We start from the raw sequence: 20,687 nt of genomic DNA on the forward strand, positions 1-20,687 counted from the left end.
CTCTGGGAGCGAGCTGAGGCACAACTTGACCAAGAACAGAAAGATGTGGTACAGTAACAGCTCATTGTGCTCTATGTCCCAAAGGATATAAGTCAGTATGTTGTGTTACTGGAGCGTCTCACTCACCTGCACACATAGTCAGCCTTGCAAATACGCATCTGTGTCAGGCAGCTGGGTTTTTCTGAGCCCTCGAAGGAGCAGCCGGGAACTATGGTCTGCCTGCGTCGCTCTGCGCACGCAGTGTCCGTGCAGGGGCAGAAGAGTAGCTCATGCGTGTAGTCTGGAGGGATGCGATCAAAGAACCGGCGTAAGGCCTTGCTGCACTTGGCCTTGTTGCAGAGGCCAGACTTGGCCGAGGGCTTGATGCAGGCAGATACGTACTCTGTGCGGAGCTTCTGGCACAGGTCGTCGACATTACATGCCTTGGCTGCATCCAGGCAGCGGTTCACCGTCACCATACCAGCCTCGGAGTCTGTTGGCGGAAGGGGAAGGAGGGATCAGAGAACCATACAATAACAAGAGAAAGACATAAAAATACTTTTTGGGTAAATGGTATATCACCTATCAGTGATACAGTGCCTTCAGAAATGGGACTTTTTCAACATTTTGTTGTGATTCAATTTAGATTTTTTTGGGGGGGGGTTACTGGCCTACACACAATACCCTATAATGTCAAAGTGGAATCATGTTTTTATTTATTTTTTACAAATTAATTAAAAATTAAAAGCTGAAATGTCTTGAGTCAATAAGTATTTGACACCTTTGTTATTGTATAAGTTCAGGAGTAAAAATGTGCTTAGCAAGTCACATAATAAGTTGCATGGACTCACTCTGTGTGAAATAATAGTGTTTAACACTATTTTAGAATGACTACCTCATCTCTGCAGTGGTAGCTGCATTATGTTATGGCTATTGTTGTAATCGTTAAGGACTGGAGCTAAGCACAGGCAAAATCCTAGATTTTGAGTTGGACCACAGAGTGCAGAGGAAAACCTGGTTCAGTCTGCTTTCCACAAGACATTGGGAGATGAGTTCACATTTAAGCAGGACAATAACTGAAAACACAAGGCCAAATCTACACTGGAGTTGCTTACCAAGAACACAGTGAATGTTTGAGTGGTCGAGTTACAGTTTTGATTTAAATCTACGGCAGGTCCTGAAAATCGTTGTCTAGCAATGATCAACAACCAAGTTGACAGAGCTTGAAGTATTTTGAAAAGAATACTGGGCAAATGTTACACAATCAACATGTGAAAAGTTCTTAAAGACCTACCCAGAAAGCCTCACAGCTGTAATCACTGCCAAAGGTGCATTTTACTTACAGTACCAGTCAAGTTTGGACACACCTACTCATTCAAGAGTTTCTCTTTATTTTTACTGTTTTTTACATTGCAGAATTATAGTAAAGACATCAAAACTATGAAATAACACATATGGAATCATGTAGTAACCAAAAAAGTGTTTAACAAATCAAATCAATTTTATATTTGAGATTCTTTTAAGTAGCCACCCTTTGCCTTGATGACAGCTTTGCACACTCTTGGCATTCTGTCAACCAGCTTCACCTGGAATGCTTTTCCAACAGTCTTGAAGGAGTTCCCACATATACTGAGCACTTGTTGTGTCACGTATACTCCCTCTCTGGCCTCTAGGTCAACAGGCTGCTTGTTATGGCGCACACCTGTCACCATCATTGCACACACCAGCGCGTGCCTGATTACCTTCCCTATATATGTCACTCCCTTTGGTTCCTTCCCAGGTGTTATTGTTTCTCTTTCAGTTTCCTGTCTGTGTGTTGTTCGTGTTTCTTGTTTTGTATTATGTTTAATTTATTTATTAAATTATTCACTCCCTGATCTTGCTTCCCGACTCCCAGCGCACACGTTACATGTTGGCTGCTTTTCCTTCACTCTGCGTTCCAACTCATCCCAAACCATCTCAATTTGGTTGAGGTCAGGTCATCTGATGCAGCACTCCATCACTCTCCTTGGTCAAATAGCCCTTACACAGCCTGGAGATGTGTTAGGTCATTGTCCTGTTGAAAAACAAATGATAGTCCTACTAAGCGCAAACCAGGTAGGATGGAGTATCGCTGCAGAAGACTGTGGTATCCATGCTGGTTAAGTGTGCCTTGAATTCTAAATAAATCATAGACAGTGTCACACTTTCTCCTCCATGCTTCACAGTGGGAACCACACATGCGGAGATCATCCGGTCACCTACTAGGTAGCCATTTGATTAGCTGTTCAGGAGTCTTGTGGCTTGGGAATAGAAGCTTTTTAGGAGCTTCTTGGACCTGGACTTGGTGCTCTGGTACCGCTTGCCGTGCGGTAGCAGAGAGAACAGTCTATGACTAGGGTGGCTGGAGTCTTTGACAACTTTTAGGGCCTTCCTCTGACACCGCCTGGTATAGATGTCCTGGATTGCAGGAAGCTTGGCCCCAGTGCTGTACTGGGCCGTACGCACAACCCTCTGTAGTGCTTTGTGGTCGGAGGCCGAGCAGTTGCCATACCAGGCAGTGATGCAAGCAGTCAATATGCTCTTGATGGTGCAGCTGTAAAACCTTTTGAGGATCTGAGGGGGGATAGGTTTTGTCATGCCCTCTTCACGACTGTCTTGGTGTGCTTGGACCATTTTAGTTTGTTGATGATGTGGACACCAAGGACATTTAAGCTCTCAACCTGCTCCACTACAGCCCCGTTGATGAGAATGGGGGCATGCTCGGTCCTCCTTTTCCTGTAGTCCACAATCATCTTCTTTGTCTTGATTACGTTGAGGGAGAGGTTGTTATCTTTGCACCACATGGTCAGATCTCTGACCTCCTCCCTACAGGCTGTCTGATCGTTGTCGGTGATCAGGCCTACCACTGTTGTGTCATCAGCAAACTTAATGATGGTGTTGGAGTCATGCCTGGCTGTGCAGTCATGGGTGAACAGGGAGTACAGGGGGGGCTGAGCTCACACACCTGAGAGGCCCCCGTGTTGAGGATCAGCATGGCGGATGTGTTGTTACCTACCCTCACCACCTGGGGGCAGCCCATCAGGAAGTCCAGGATCCAGTTTCAGACGGAGGTGTTTTGTCCCAGGGTCCTTAGCTTAGTGATGAGCTTTGAGGGAACTATGGTGTTGAACTCTGATCTGTAGTCAATGAATAGCATTCTTACATAGGTGTTCCTTTTGTCCAGGTGTGAAAGGGTAGTGTGGAGTGCAATAGAGATTGCATCATCTGTGAATCTGTTTGTGCGGTATGCAAATTGGAGTGGGTCTAAGGTTTCTGGGATAATGGTGTTGATGTAAGCCATGACCAGCCTTTCAAAGCATTTCATGGCTACAGACATGAGCGCTACAGGTCGGTAGTCATTTAGGCAGGTTACCTTAGTGTTCTTGGCCACAGGGACTATGGTAGTCTGCTTGAAACATGTTGGTATTACAGACTCAGATAGGGAGAGGTTGAAAATGTCAGCGAAGACACTTGCCAGTTGGTCAGTGCCTGCTCGAAGTACACGTCCTGGTAATTCCTCTGGCTCTGCGACCTTATGAATGCTGACCTGTTTGAAGGTCTTATTCACATCAGCTGTGGAGAGCGTGATCGCACAGTGGTCCGGAACAGCTGATGCTCTCTTGCATGTTTCAGTGTTACTTGCCTCGAAGCGAGCATAGAAGTTATTTAGCTCGTCTGGTAGGTTCGTGTCACTGGGCAGCTCTCGGCTGTGCTCCCCTTTGTAGTCTGTAATAGTTTGCAAGCCCTGCCACATCCGACGAGCATCGGAGCCGGTGGACTACGATTCGATCTTAGTCCTGTATTGACTCTTTGCCTGTTTGATGGTTTGTTGGAGGGCATAGCAGGATTTCTTATCAGCTTCCGGGTTAGAGTCCCGCTCCTTGAAAGAGGCAGCTCTTCCCTTTAGCTCAGTGCGAATGTTGCCTGTAATCCATGGCTTCGGGTTGGGGTATGTACATACACAGTGGGGACAACATCCTCAATGCACTTATTGATAAAGCCAGTGACTGATGTGGTGTACTCCTCAATGCCATCGGAAGAATCCCGGAACAGTCTGTGCTAGCAAAGCTAGCAAAGCAGTTTAGAATTTGTTTCATCTGACCACTTTTTTATAGACAGAGTCACTGGTACTTCCTGCTTTAATTTTCGCTTGTAAGCAAAGAGCTTTGTACGCATCTCTGTGTGTGTAGTAAAGGTGATCTAGAACTTTTTCCCGCTGGTTGCACATTTAACATGCTGATAAGATTCCCTGCATTAAAGTCCCCGGCCACTAGGAGCTCCCCCTCTGGATAAGCGTTTTCCTGTTTGCTAATTGTCACGCCCTGACCTTAGAGAGCCTTTGTATTCTCTATTTTGGTTAGGTCAGGGTGCGACTAGGGTGGGCATTCTAGTTTTGTTATTTCTATGTTAGCCAGGTATGGTTCCCAATCAGAGGCAGATTGGGGATCATATTTAGACAGCCTTTTCCCACCTATTTGTTGTGGTATCTTGTTTGTGTATAGTTGCCTTGAGCACTGCAATACTGCACGTTTATTAAATTCTTTGTTGTTTTTGTTGTAAGTTTCACTATTAAATATAATGTGGAACTCTACGCACGCTGTGCCTTGGTCCACTCATTTCAACAAGCGTGACAGAAGATCCCACCACAACTGGACCAAGCAGCGTGCCCGGGAGGACATGGCATCCTGGTCTTTGGAGGAGGTTGAGGAGAGAATATCCTGGACTTGGGAGGAAGTCTTGGCAAGACACGAAAGCCTGCCATGGGAGCAGTCGGAAGCAGCGAGGGAGGAACAACGACGACACTGGGGTTCGCGACCACGACGGAAGCCCGAGAGGATTTGGGTGGGCACACGGGGTGGCTGGCGGAGCCAAGATGGGAACCAGAACCAACTCCCTGTACTCACCGTGTGGAGTTGGTCACCGTTCAGATGCCATGTTTTCCGGTTCCACGCACCGTGTCTCCAGTCCGCCTCCATAGCCTGGTGCATTCTGTGCCAACCCCCCGCACTTGTTGTGCTAAAGTGGGTATCTGTTCAGGACGGGTTGTGCCGGCTCAGCGCTCCTGGTCTCCAGTGTCCAGGATATCCTGCGCCGGCTCTACGCGCTGTATCTCCGGTGCGCCTTCACAGCCCAGTGCGTCCTGTGCCAGCTCCCCGCATTTGCCGTGCGAAGGTGGTCCTTTGTCCAGGATGCGTTGTGCCAGCTCTATGCTCCAGACCTCCAGTGCGCCTCCACGGCCCTGTATATCCTGTGCCGGTCATACGTACTGTGTCTCCAGTGCGCCTTAACAGCCCAGTGCGTCCTGTGCTAGCTCCCCGCACTTGCTGTGCGAGGGTGGTCATTTGTCCAGGACGCATTGTGCCAGCTCTACGATCCTGACCTCCAGTGCGCCTCCACGGTCCAGTATATCCTGTGCCAGCTCCATGCACCCAGCCTCCAGTGCTTGTCTCCAGCCTGGTACGTCCTGTGCCAGCTCCACGCACGAATCCTCCAGTGATGATACATGGCACAAAGCCTCCAGTGATGATCCATGGCCCGAAGCCTCCAGTGATGATACATGGCCCGAAGCCTCCAGTGATTATCCATAGCCCGGAGCCTCCAGTGATGATCCATGGCCCGGAGCCTCCAGTGATGATCCATGGCCCAGAGCCTCCAGTGATGATCCATGGCCCGAAGCCTCTAGTGATGATCCATGGCCCGGAGCCTCCAGTGATGATCCATGGCCCGAAGCCTCCAGTGATGATCCATGGCCCGAAGCCTACAGTGATGATCCATGGCCCGGAGTCTCCAGTTATGATCCATGGCCCGGAGAGTCCAGTGATGATCCATGGCCCGGAGCCTCCAGAGACGATCCATGGCCCGGAGCCTCCAGCGACGGTCTGCAGTCCAGAGTCTCCAGCGACAGTCTGCAGTCCAGAGCCTCCAGCAACGGTTGGCAGTCTAGAGCCTCCAACAACGGTCTGCGGTCCAGAGCCTCCAGCGACAGTCTGTAGTCCAGAGACTCTTGGCAAATGTTGGATACTTTGATGAATCTCAAATATAAAATCGATTTTGATTTGTTTAACACTTTTTTGGTAAATACATTATTCCATTGGTGTTGAATAGGTGTGTTCAAACTTTTGACTGGTACCGTATGTAAATGTAATATTTAAGTATTTCATTCTCAATAAATTTGCAATCATTTCTAAAAACATGTTTTCACTTTGTCATTATGTAATGAATTCAGACTGTAACACAACAAAATGTGGAAAAGTGAAGGGGTATGAATCATTTCTAATCTAGTTCCTCTATTGGTCTGGTTCATTGTTCTTCTGTACTTGTCTTCCTCAAAATTAAATGATAAATCAGATGTAAATGAGGGTCTTTGAAACATATTATTTGTAATATTGCTAATTGTGTTCAGACTCTTGGAAAATGCTTTCATTTTTAACTATGCCTCCAGGACACAATGTGGACTATTCTATGCCTAAGGCTGCCTTCCAGGGGACCTAAACGATACAAGACGGGTTCTTTTCAACATTAATCCTTTGGTTCATGGTGAAAAGGTTGAGGTAAGATCAAAACGAACCGAGGTCACTGTACTTACCAGCTGTGATGGAGGCCAGACGAACGTAGTCGTAGTCTCTCTCCATGGCTTCATAAGGGTAACTCTCTACCAGGTTGAGTCCTGAGAGTATATGGAATGACACATTGCATGACACGGTAATGACACATTATCCCTTTGGAGCTAATGAACTGGATTCACGCTAGGATTGGATGGTATACCGTATATATACAGTATACAGGGGTATTTGGAATAAGCCATGGGATGGTTTGTCAATACCATTGAAACTATTTATTTAAAAAATGTTGGGGACATTTTAATATTTGTAGCTACTTTTTAAATAAATACCTGCAGTCAACTTGTGCAATAGGAGAGAAAGAACATTGTGTTCTTCATTTCATCAGTCATTATTATGAAGCTTACGGTAGTCCACAGTCACGTGGGGTTCAGACTAGCGACCGGAGCCTTGTGAGTTACTCACTGTTGTGCAGCATGCACCAGATGATATAATTAAGGTATAGAATTCTCTACTAAAAGTTTTCCAGCTGGATATCGTAGAACTATTAAGTTAACTGTCTAAAATGTGCTAAATGCTCTTCAGTTGTGCATTTGGCATGCTAATTTAGTAACTAGATAGCTATCTAGCTAAGTGGTTAGCTTCTTCCAACAGCAGAGAATCCCCTCCTGGATCAAGAGCCTTGCTGGCTAATATTTATTTGGTGCGTGCAGCAAACTGTGGGTAGCATGTTTGAGTTAATTGTATAGTTTAGGTCAGAAACTGTACAAAATATTCGCAATGCGCTCATTAACATTTAGTTAGCATTCTCTATGAGATTTTACATGTAGTTGTTGGCAATGCTGACCTTCGGATTACAGAGTATCAATGGGGTTTGAAAACAGGGCTGGTATTACTGAATATCCCGGTATAGCATAAGGTCAGTATGAAGGCATGACACTCTGGATAATGGCCAAGGCTAATTCACACATTATTAATTTCCTGTAGTAGTTTACTAGCTCTCGTGCAGGTTAATACAGAATACCCCTCTCCAAGGACCTTCAGTCAATTGTTCCACAGTGACACCAGGTGTAGTGACTGATAGCTTTCTGTTTGCCAGGCATCATGACTAAGCTGCATCAGTCACATTATGTTCTGTGTAGAGAGTTAAATCTGTAACCTGTGTTACATAATTGGACTTGGCCGTTGTCCCATCCAATACAAATGACCGAGCACCTGGCTAAATTGCTCACCGTGTATGACAGACTGATGGAGACTCCAGTAGATGCTGAGGCAGTTCTTCTCCTTCTTCATGCCTCGCTTGCACTGGCATCCATGCAGGGGGCTGGAGAGCAGTGCCGACACGGCGTTGGCGCACTGGCTCCGGGCCCCGGGGCCCAGCTTCATGCTACCATTGCCCGCTACGCACTGACGCAGGGTCCGCAGACGTGGGCTGCAGGTCTCGTCGCTGGAGCACGAGTCCCCCGCCACCAGACAGTCTCTGCCTGCTGACAGAACTACCTGCAGGGCTACAGGTCAGAGGAGGGGAGGGGGAGGGTGGAGGGGAAGAAAGTCGAGGATAATTAAGATGTACTTTATAGATATGCTAAGAATAGGTCTTGAAGAAAAAGAAACGCACACCTATTTAGGCGAGGTGCTGGCTAGCGGAGTAGAAAACTTGAAAATAAAAGAGAGCCGCACACTCTAGGAGCTCAGATGCAAATATGTAATTACCAACGTTTCGACAGCCAAGCTATCTTCATCAGGGTATAATCACTAACACTGCGGGATGACTCGTTTATGTAGTGTCAAAAGACACAGGTGTCTGTAATCATGGCCAAGAGTGGCCTAATATCATTGGTTAATTATCAAATATTAAAATGTCATACAAAGAACAGCATACAAACAACAAATGGATAGCATATGATCATAAATTCATTTGACTACACAAGCTTACAAACAATGACAATGGCAAAGTCACAATAATCACAAGAATGGCTTCTTGGAGCAGGCCACTCGATTTCGTCGAGTGGTCTACTGTATTACCACCGGAACCCTTTCTCTGTTGGCCTACTGTATTACCACCAGAACCCTTTATCTGTTGGTCTATTACCACTGGAACCCTTTTTCTGATGGTCTATTACCAGTGGAACCATTCCTCTGTTGGTCTACTGTATTACCAATGGAACCCTTTCTCTTTTGGTCTATTACAACCGGAACCCTTTCTCTGTTAGATTACTGTAATACCACCGAAACCCTTTCTCTGTTGGTCTATTACCACCGGAACCCTTTCTCTTTTGGTCTAATAACACCGGAACCCTTTCTCTGTTTGATTACTGTATTACCAGCGGAAACCCTTTCTCTGTTGGTCTATTACCACTGGAACCCTTTCTCTGTTTGTCTATTACCACCGGAACCGTTTCTCTGTTTGTCTACTGAAATACAGCGGAACCATATCTCTGTGGGTCTACTGTATTATCACCGAAACCCATTCTCTGTGGGTCTACTGCATTGCCACCGGAACCCTTTCTCTGTTGTTCTATTACCACCGGAACCCTTTCTCTGTTCATCTACTGTATTACCACGGCAACCCATTCTCTGTTGGTAAATTACCACGGCAACCCATTCTCTGTTGGTCTACTGTACTACCACCGGAATCATTTCTCTATTGGTCTATTACCACTGCTGGTAATACAGTTAACAAACAGAGAAAGGGTTCTGGTGGTATTAGACCAACAGAAAAAGGGTTTCAGTGGTAATAGACCATGAACAAAAGGGTTCCGGTGGTAATACAGTAGACCAACAGAGAAAGGGCTCCGCTGGTTATACAGTAGACCAACAGAGAAAGGGTTCCGGTGGAAGTAGACCAACAGCGAAAGTGTTCCTGTCGTAGTACAGTTGAACAACAGAGAAAGGGTTCTGCTGGTATTAGAGTAGACCAACAGAGAAAGGGTTCAGGTGGTAATACAGTAGACCACCAGAGAAAGGGTTCTTGTGGTAATAGACCAACAGAGAAAGGTTTCTGGTTATAATACAGTAGACTAATAGAGAAAGGGTTCCGGTGGTAATACAGTAGACCAACAGAGAACGGGTTCCGGTGATAATACAGTAGACCAACAGAGAAAGGGTTCCACTGGTAATACAGTTAACAAACAGATAAAGGGTTCCGGTGGTATTACACCAACAGAGAAAGAGTTCTGGTGGTAATAGACCAACAGAGAAAGGGTTCCGGTGGTAATACAGTAGACCAACAGAGAAAGGGTTCCGGTTATAACACAGTAGACCAACAGAGAAAGGGTTCCGGTAGAAATACAGTAGACCAACAGAGAAGGGGGTATGGTGGTAATACAGTAGACCAACAGAGAAAGGGTTCCGGTAGAAATACAGTAGACCAACAGAGAAGGGGGTATGGTGGTAATAGACCAACAGAGAAAGGCTCCCGTTGTTAATCCAGTAGAGCAACAGAGAAGGGGTTCTGGTGGTAATAGACCAACAGAATAAGGCTTCCGGTGTTACTACATGAGACCAACAGAGGAAGTGTTACCACAGGAACCCTTTCTCTGTTGGTATTACCCTTTCTCTGTTGGTCTACGGGGCGGCAGGGTAGCTTAGTGTTTAGAGCGTTGGACTAGTAACCGGAAGGTTGCAAGTTCAAACCCCCGAGCTGACAAGGTACAAATCTGCCGTTCTGTCCCTGAACAGGCAGTTAACCCACTGTTCCTAGGCCGTCATTGAAAATAAGAATTTGTTCTTAACTGACTTGCCTGGTTAAATAAAGGTAAAAAAAAATATTTAAAAAATAACGAGAACCCTTTCTCGGTTGGTCTACTATATTATCACCGGAACCCGTTCTCTGTTGGTAAATTACCACTGAAACCCTATCACTGTTGGTCGACTGTACTACCAGCGGAGCCCTTTCTCTGTTTGTCTAAAACCACCAGAACCCATTCTCTGTTGGTCTGCTGTAATGCCACAAGAACCCTTTCTCTGTTGGTTTAATGTAATACCAGCCGAACCTTTCTCTGTTGGTCTACTGTCTTACCAGTGGAACCATGTCTCTATTGGTCTACTGTATTACCACAAGAACACATTCTCTGTTGGTCTACTGGATTACCAGTGGAACCCTTTATCTATTGGTCTACTGTATTGCCACCGGAACACTTTCTCTGTTTGTCTAGTACCAATGGAACCCTTTCTATGTTGGGCTACTGTGTTACCAGCGGAACACTTTCTCTGTCGGTCTACCGTATTACCAGCGGAACCCTTTCTCTGTATGTCTACTGTATTACCACCAGATTCCCTTCTCTGTTGGTCTACTTTATTACCAGCGGAACCCTTTCTCTGTATGTCTACTGTATTACCACCAGATTCCCTTCTCTGTTGGTCTACTGTAAAACCAGTGGAACCATGTCTCTATTGGTCTATGGTATTACCACAGGAACAATTTCTCTGCTGGTCTATTACCACCGGAACCCTTTCTCTTTTGGTCTATTTCCACCGGAACTCTTTATCTGTTGGTCTACTGTATTGCCACCGGAACCGTATCAGTGTTGGGCTACTGTATTACCACAGGAACACTTTCTCTGTTGGTCTATTAGCACCAGAACCCTTTTCTGTTGGTTTACTGTATTACCAAAGGAACACGATCTCTGTTGGTTTACAGTATTACCAGCGGAACCCTTTCTCTGTTTGTCTGCTGTAAGACCACCGGAACCCTTTCTCTGTTGGTCTATTTCCACCGGAACGCCTTCTCTGTTGGTCTATTAGCACCAGAACCCTTTTCTGTTGGTTTACTGTATTACCAAAGGAACACGATCTCTGTTGGTTTACTGTATTACCACAGGAACACTATCTCTGTTGGTTTACAGTATTAACAGTGGAACCCTTTCTCTGTTGGTCTACTGTATTAACACAGGAACGCTTTCTCTGTTGGTCTGATGTAGTAACACCGGAAGCCTTATTCTGTTGGTCTATTACCACCAGAACCCCTTCTCTGTTGCTCTACTGGATTAACACCAGGAGCCTTTCTTTGTTGGTCTATTACCACCGGAACCCTTTCGCTGTTGGTCCACTGTACTATCAGCGGAACCCATTCTCTGTTTGTCTGCTGTAAGACCACCGGAACCCTTTCTCTGTTGGTCTATTTCCACCGGAACGCCTTCTCTGTTGGTCTACTGTATTGCCACCGGAACCGTATCAGTGTTGGGCTACTGTATTAGCGGCGGAACCTTTTCTCTGTTGGTCTAATGTATAACCAGGGGTACCCTTTCTCTGTATGTCTACTGCATCACCACCAGAACCCTTTCTATGTTGGGCTACTGTATTACCACCGTAACCCTTTCTCTGTTGGTCTATCACCACTGGAACTCTTTCTCTATTGGTCTACTGTATTACCAGCGGAACCATTTATCTATTGGTCTACTGTATTACCACAGGAACACTTTCTCTGTTGGTCTATTAGCACCAGAACCCTTTTCTGTTGGTTTACAGTATTACCAGCGGAACCCTTTCTCTGTTGGTCTACTGTATTAACACAGGAACGCTTTCTCTGTTGGTCTCATGTAGTAACACCGGAAGCCTTATTCTGTTGGTCTATTATCCCAAGAACCCCTTCTCTGTTGCTCTACTGGATTAACACCAGGAGCCTTTCTTTGTTGGTCTATTACCACCGGAACCCTTTCTCTGTTGGTCCACTGTACTATCAGCGGAACCCATTCTCTGTTTGTCTGCTGTAATACCACCGGAACCCTTTCTCTGTTGGTCTATTTCCACCGGAACGCCTTCTCTGTTGGTCTACTGTATTACCAGTGGAACTCTTTATCTGTTGGTCTACTGTATTAACACAGGAACACTATCTCTGTTGGTCTATTTCCACCGGAACGCCTTCTCTGTTGGTCTATTTCCACCGGAACGCCTTCTCTGTTGGTCTACTGTATTGCCACCGGAACCGTATCAGTGTTGGGCTACTGTATTAGCGGCGGAACCTTTTCTCTGTTGGTCTACTGTATAACCAGGGGAACCCTTTCTCTGTATGTCTACTGCATCACCACCAGAACCCTTTCTATGTTGGGCTACTGTATTACCACCGTAACCCTTTCTCTGTTGGTATATTACCACTGGAACTCTTTCTCTATTGGTCTAGTGTATTACCAGCGGAACCATTTATCTGTTGGTCTACTATCTTGCCACCGGAACAGTTTCTGTGTTGGTCTAGTAACACCAGAACCATGTCTCTATTGGTCTACTGTATTACCACAGGAACACTTTCTCTGTTGGTCTATTAGCACCAGAACCCTTTTCTGTTGGTTTACTGTATTACCACAGGAACACTATCTCTGTTGGTTTACAGTATTACCAGGGGAAACCTTTCTCTGTTGGTCTATTAACACAGGAACGCTTTCTCTGTTGGTCTCATGTAGTAACACCGGAAGCCTTATTCTGTTGGTCTATTACCACCAGAACCCCTTTTCTGTTGCTCTACTGGATTAACACCAGGAGCCTTTCTTTGTTGGTCTATTACCACCGGAACCCTTTCTCTGTTGGTCCACTGTACTGTCAGCGGAACCATTTATCTGTTGGTCTAATATCTTGCCACCGGAACAGTTTCTGTGTTGGTCTAGTACCACCAGAACCATGTCTCTATTGGTCTACTGTATTACCACAGGAACACGTTCTCTGTTGGTCTATTAGCACCAGAACCCTTTTCTGTTGGTTTACTGTATTACCACAGGAACACTATCTCTGTTGGTTTACTGTATTACCAGCGGAACCCGTTCTCTGTTGGTCTATTTCCACCGGAACCCCTTCTCTGTTGCTCTACTGGATTAACACCAGGAGCCTTTCTCTGTTGGTGTATTAACACAGGAACGCTTTCTCTGTTGGTCTCATGTAGTAACACCGGAAGCCTTATTCTGTTGGTCTATTATCCCAAGAACCCCTTCTCTGTTGCTCTACTGGATTAACACCAGGAGCCTTTCTTTGTTGGTCTATTACCACCGGAACCCTTTCTCTGTTGGTCCACTGTACTATCAGCGGAACCCATTCTCTGTTTGTCTGCTGTAATACCACCGGAACCCTTTCTCTGTTGGTCTATTTCCACCGGAACGCCTTCTCTGTTGGTCTACTGTATTACCAGTGGAACTCTTTATCTGTTGGTCTACTGTATTAACACAGGAACACTATCTCTGTTGGTCTATTTCCACCGGAACGCCTTCTCTGTTGGTCTATTTCCACCGGAACGCCTTCTCTGTTGGTCTACTGTATTGCCACCGGAACCGTATCAGTGTTGGGCTACTGTATTAGCGGCGGAACCTTTTCTCTGTTGGTCTACTGTATAACCAGGGGAACCCTTTCTCTGTATGTCTACTGCATCACCACCAGAACCCTTTCTATGTTGGGCTACTGTATTACCACCGTAACCCTTTCTCTGTTGGTATATTACCACTGGAACTCTTTCTCTATTGGTCTAGTGTATTACCAGCGGAACCATTTATCTGTTGGTCTACTATCTTGCCACCGGAACAGTTTCTGTGTTGGTCTAGTAACACCAGAACCATGTCTCTATTGGTCTACTGTATTACCACAGGAACACTTTCTCTGTTGGTCTATTAGCACCAGAACCCTTTTCTGTTGGTTTACTGTATTACCACAGGAACACTATCTCTGTTGGTTTACAGTATTACCAGCGGAAACCTTTCTCTGTTGGTCTATTAACACAGGAACGCTTTCTCTGTTGGTCTCATGTAGTAACACCGGAAGCCTTATTCTGTTGGTCTATTACCACCAGAACCCCTTTTCTGTTGCTCTACTGGATTAACACCAGGAGCCTTTCTTTGTTGGTCTATTACCACCGGAACCCTTTCTCTGTTGGTCCACTGTACTGTCAGCGGAACCATTTATCTGTTGGTCTAATATCTTGCCACCGGAACAGTTTCTGTGTTGGTCTAGTACCACCAGAACCATGTCTCTATTGGTCTACTGTATTACCACAGGAACACGTTCTCTGTTGGTCTATTAGCACCAGAACCCTTTTCTGTTGGTTTACTGTATTACCACAGGAACACTATCTCTGTTGGTTTACTGTATTACCAGCGGAACCCGTTCTCTGTTGGTCTATTTCCACCGGAACCCCTTCTCTGTTGCTCTACTGGATTAACACCAGGAGCCTTTCTCTGTTGGTGTATTAACACAGGAACGCTTTCTCTGTTGGTCTCATGTAGTAACACCGGAAGCCTTATTCTGTTGGTCTATTACCACCAGAACCCCTTCTCTGTTGCTCTACTGGATTAACACCAGGAGCCTTTCTTTGTTGGTCTATTACCACCGGAACCCTTTCTCTGTTGGTCCACTGTACTATCAGCGGAACCCATTCTCTGTTTGTCTGCTGTAATACCACCGGAACCCTTTCTCTGTTGGTCTATTTCCACCGGAACGCCTTCTCTGTTGGTCTACTGTATTACCAGTCGAACTCTTTATCTGTTGGTCTACTGTATTGCCACTGGAACCGTATCAGTGTTGGGCTACTGTATTAGCAGTGGAACCTTTTCTCTGTTGGTCTACTGTATAACCAGGGGAACCCTTTCTCTGTATGTCTACTGCATCACCACCAGAACCCTTTCTATGTTGGTCTATTACCACCTGAACCCTTTCTCTGTTGGTCTATTGTAAAACCAGTGGAACCATGTCTCTATTGGGCTACTGTATTACCAGCGGAACCATTTATCTGTTGGTCTACTATCTTGCCACCGGAACAGTTTCTGTGTTGGTCTAGTACCACCAGAACCATGTCTCTATTGGTCTATTGTATTACCACAGGAACACTTTCTCTGTTGGTCTATTAGCACCAGAACCCTTTTCTGTTGGTTTACTGTATTACCACAAATCAAATCAAATCAAATGTATTTGTCACATACACATGGTTAGCAGATGTTAATGCGAGTGTAGCGAAATGCTTGTGCTTCTAGTTCCGACAATGCAGTGATAACCAACAAGTAATCTAACTAACAATTCTAAAACTACTGTCTTATACACAGTGTAAGGGGATAAAGAATATGTACATAAGGATATATGAATGAGTGATGGTACAGAGCAGCATACAGTAGATGGTATCGAGTACAGTATATACATATGAGATGAGTATGTAGACAAAGTAAACAAAGTGGCATAGTTAAAGTGGCTAGTGATACATGTATTACATAAGGATGCAGTCGATGATGTAGAGTACAGTATATACGTATGCATATGAGATTAATAATGTAGGGTAAGTAACATTATATAAGGTAGCATTGTTTAAAGTGGCTAGTGATATATTTACATCATTTCCCATCAATTCCCATTATTAAAGTGGCTGGAGTTGGGTCAGTGTCAATGACAGTGTGTTGGCAGCAGCCACTCAATGTTAGTGGTGGCTGTTTAACAGTCTGATGGCCTTGAGATAGAAGCTGTTTTTCAGTCTCTCGGTCCCAGCTTTGATGCACCTGTACTGACCTCGCCTTCTGGATGATAGCGGGGTGAACAGGCAGTGGTTCGGGTGGTTGATGTCCTTGATGATCTTTATGGCCTTCCTGTAACATCGGGTGGTGTAGGTGTCCTGGAGGGCAGGTAGTTTGCCCCGGTGATGCGTTGTGCAGACCTCACTACCCTCTGGAGAGCCTTACGGTTGAGGGCGGAGCAGTTGCCGTACCAGGCGGTGATACAGCCCGCCAGGATGCTCTTGATTGTGCATCTGTAGAAGTTTGTGAGTGCTTTTGGTGACAAGCCGAATTTCTTCAGCCTCCTGAGGTTGAAGAGGCGCTGCTGCGCCTTCTTCACGACGCTGTCAGTGTGAGTGGACCAATTCAGTTTGTCTGTGATGTGTATGCCGAGGAACTTAAAACTTGCTACCCTCTCCACTACTGTTCCATCGATGTGGATAGGAGGGTGTTCCCTCTGCTGTTTCCTGAAGTCCACAATCATCTCCTTAGTTTTGTTGACGTTGAGTGTGAGGTTATTTTCCTGACAACACACTCTGAGGGCCCTCACCTCCTCCCTGTAGGCCGTCTCGTCGTTGTTGGTAATCAAGCCTACCACTGTTGTGTCGTCCGCAAACTTGATGATTGAGTTGGAGGCGTGCGTGGCCACGCAGTCGTGGGTGAACAGGGAGTACAGGAGAGGGCTCAGAACGCACCCTTGTGGGGCCCCCGTGTTGAGGATCAGCGGGGAGGAGATGTTGTTGCCTACCCTCACCACCTGGGGGCGGCCCGTCAGGAAGTCCAGTACCCAGTTGCACAGGGCGGGGTCGAGACCCAGGGTCTCGAGCTTGATGACGAGCTTGGAGGGTACTATGGTGTTGAATGCCGAGCTGTAGTCGATGAACAGCATTCTCACATAGGTATTCCTCTTGTCCAGGTGGGTTAGGGCAGTGTGCAGTGTGGTTGAGATTGCGTCGTCTGTGGACCTATTTGGGCGGTAAGCAAATTGGAGTGGGTCTAGGGTGTCAGGTAGGGTGGAGATGATATGGTCCTTGACTAGTCTCTCAAAGCACTTCATGATGACGGAAGTGAGTGCTACGGGGCGGTAGTCGTTTAGCTCAGTTACCTTAGCTTTCTTGGGAACAGGAACAATGGTGGCCCTCTTGAAGCATGTGGGAACAGCAGACTGGTATAGGGATTGATTGAATATGTCCGTAAACACACCAGCCAGCTGGTCTGCGCATGCTCTGAGGGCGCGGCTGGGGATGCCGTCTGGGCCTGCAGCCTTGCGAGGGTTAACACGTTTAAATGTCTTACTCACCTCGGCTGCAGTGAAGGAGAGACCACATGTTTTCGTTGCAGGCCGTGTCAGTGGCACTGTATTGTCCTCAAAGCGGGCAAAAAAGTTATTTAGTCTGCCTGGGAGCAAGACATCCTGGTCCGTGACTGGGCTGGGTTTCTTCTTGTAGTCCGTGATTGACTGTAGACCCTGCCACATGCCTCTTGTGTCTGAGCCGTTGAATTGAGATTCTACTTTGTCTCTGTACTGACGCTTAGCTTGTTTAATAGCCTTGCGGAGGGAATAGCTGCACTGTTTGTATTCGGTCATGTTGCCAGACACCTTGCCCTGATTAAAAGCAGTGGTTCGCGCTTTCAGTTTCACACGAATGCTGCCATCAATCCACGGTTTCTGGTTAGGGAATGTTTTTATCGTTGCTATGGGAACGACATCTTCAACGCACGTTCTAATGAACTCGCACACCGAATCAGCGTATTCGTCAATATTTTTATCTGACGCAATACGAAACATGTCCCAGTCTACGTGATGGAAGCAGTCTTGGAGTGTGGAGTCAGCTTGGTCTGACCAGCGTTGGACAGACCTCAGCGTGCGAGCCTCTTGTTTAAGTTTCTGCCTGTAGGCAGGGATCAACAAAATGGAGTCGTGGTCAGCTTTTCCGAAAGGGGGGCGGGGCAGGGCCTTATATGCGTCGCGGAAGTTAGAGTAACAATGATCCAAGGTTTTACCACCCCTGGTTGCGCAATCGATATGCTGATAAAATTTAGGGAGTCTTGTATTCAGATTAGCTTTGTTAAAATCCCCAGCTACAATGAATGCAGCCTCCGGATAAATGGTTTCCAGTTTGCAAAGAGTTAAATAAAGTTCGTTCAGAGCCATCAATGTGTCTGCTTGGGGGGGGATATATACGGCTGTGATTATAATCGAAGAGAATTCTCTTGGAAGATAATGCGGTCTACATTTGATTGTGAGGAATTCTAAATCAGGTGAACAGAAGGATTTGAGTTCCTGTATGTTTCCTTCATCACACCATGTCTCGTTAGTCATGAGGCATACGCCCCCGCCGCTCTTCTTACCAGAAAGGTGTTTGTTTCTGTCTGCGCGATGCGTGGAGAAACCCGTTGGCTGCACCGCATCGGATAGCGTCTTCCCAGTAAGCCATGTTTCCGTGAAGCAGAGAACGTTGCAGTCTCTGATGTCCCTCTGGAATGCTACCCTTGCTCGGATTTCATCAACCTTGTTGTCAAGAGACTGGACATTGGCAAGAAGTATGCTGGGGAGTGGTGCGCGATGTGCCCTTGTCCGAAGTCTGACCAGAAGACCGCTACGTTTCCCTCTTTTTCGGAGTCGTTTCCTTGGGTCGCTGCATGCGATCCATTCCGTTGTCCTGTTTGTAAGGCAGAACACAGGATCCGCGTCGCGGAAAACATATTCTTGGTCGTACTGATGGTGAGTTGACGCTGATCTTATATTCAGTAGTTCTTCTCGACTGTATGTAAGGAAACCTAAGATGACCTGGGGTACTAATGTAAGAAATAACACGTAAAAAAACAAAAAACTGCATAGTTTCCTAGGAACGCGAAGCGAGGCGGCCATCTCTGTCGGCGCAGGAACACTATCTCTGTTGGTTTACAGTATTACCAGCGGAACCCTTTCTCTGTTGGTCTACTGGATTAACACCGGGAGCCTTTCTCTGTTGGTCTATTACCACCGGAACCCTTTCTCTGTTGGTCTATTTCCACCGGAACCCTTTCTCTGTTGGTCTATTAACACAGGAACGCTTTCTCTGTTGGTCTCATGTAGTAACACCGGAAGCCTTATGCTGTTGGTCTATTACCACCAGAACCCCTTCTCTGTTGCTCTACTGGATTAACACCGGGAGCCTTTCTTTGTTGGTCTATTACCAGCGGAACCCTTTCTCTGTTGATCCACTGTACTATCAGCGGAACCCATTCTCTGTTTGTCTGCTGTAATACCACCGGAACCCTTTCTCTGTTGGTCTATTTCCACCGGAACGCCTTCTCTGTTGGTCTACTGTAAAACCAGTGGAACTCTTTATCTGTTGGTCTACTGTATTAACACAGGAACACTATCTCTGTTGGTTTACAGTATTACCAGCGGAACCCTTTCTCTGTTGGTCTACTGTATTAACACAGGAACGCTTTCTCTGTTGGTCTCATGTAGTAATGCCGGAAGCCTTATTCTGTTGGTCTATTACCACCAGAACCCCTTCTCTGTTGCTCTACTGGATTAACACCAGGAGCCTTTCTTTGTTGGTCTATTACCACCAGAACCCCTTTCCTGTTGCTCTACTGGATTAACACCAGGAGCCTTTCTTTGTTGGTCTATTACCACCGGAACCCTTTCTCTGTTGGTCCACTGTACTATCAGCGGAACCCATTCTCTGTTTGTCTGCTGTAATACCACCGGAACCCTTTCTCTGTTGGTCTATTTCCACCGGAACGCCTTCTCTGTTGGTCTACTGTATTGCCACCGGAACCGTATCAGTGTTGGGCTACTGTATTAGCGGCAGAACCTTTTCTCTGTTGGTCTACTGTATAACCAGGGGAACCCTTTCTCTGTATGTCTACTGCATCACCACCAGAACCCTTTCTATGTTGGGCTACTGTATTACCACCGTAACCCTTTCTCTGTTGGTATATTCCCACTGGAACTCTTTCTCTATTGGTCTAGTGTATTACCAGCGGAACCATTTATCTGTTGGTCTACTATCTTGCCACCGGAACAGTTTCTGTGTTGGTCTAGTACCACCAGAACCATGTCTCTATTGGTCTACTGTATTACCACAGGAACACTATCTCTGTTGGTTTACAGTATTACCAGCGGAACCCTTTCTCTGTTGGTCTACTGTATTAACACAGGAACGCTTTCTCTGTTGGTCTCATGTAGTAATGCCGGAAGCCTTATTCTGTTGGTCTATTACCACCAGAACCCCTTCTCTGTTGCTCTACTGGATTAACACCAGGAGCCTTTCTTTGTTGGTCTATTACCACCAGAACCCCTTCTCTGTTGCTCTACTGGATTAACACCAGGATCCTTTCTTTGTTGGTCTATTACCACCGGAACTCTTTCTCTGTTGGTCCACTGTACTATCAGCGGAACCCATTCTCTGTTTGTCTGCTGTAATACCACCGGAACCCTTTCTCTGTTGGTCTATTTCCACCGGAACACCTTCTCTGTTGGTCTACTGTATTACCAGTGGAACTCTTTATCTGTTGGTCTACTGTATTGCCACTGGAACCGTATCAGTGTTGGGCTACTGTATTAGCAGTGGAACCTTTTCTCTGTTGGTCTACTGTATAACCAGGGGAACACTTTCTCTGTATGTCTACTGCATCACCACCAGAACCCTTTCTATGTTTGTCTATTACCACCTGAACC

The 20,687-nt window shown here is 46.2% G+C and overlaps 1 protein-coding gene across 1 annotated transcript in view; it reads right to left on the reverse strand.

The window, feature by feature from the left end:
- The window catches only part of LOC115130881 (GDNF family receptor alpha-4-like), a 108,410-nt gene that overhangs the window by 6,146 nt on the left and 81,577 nt on the right, over positions 1-20,687 (reverse strand). Inside the window, exons 2-4 of the mRNA XM_029662437.2 lie at positions 7,793-8,068; positions 6,587-6,667; positions 127-472 (exon numbers count right to left, since the gene is read on the reverse strand). Coding sequence (XP_029518297.1) covers positions 127-472; positions 6,587-6,667; positions 7,793-8,068 — 703 coding nt within the window. The remainder of the gene's footprint in view (positions 1-126; positions 473-6,586; positions 6,668-7,792; positions 8,069-20,687) is intronic.

This window comes from Oncorhynchus nerka, linkage group LG6 (assembly GCF_034236695.1).
Source record: "Oncorhynchus nerka isolate Pitt River linkage group LG6, Oner_Uvic_2.0, whole genome shotgun sequence".
Classification (NCBI taxonomy): Eukaryota; Metazoa; Chordata; class Actinopteri; order Salmoniformes; family Salmonidae; genus Oncorhynchus; species Oncorhynchus nerka.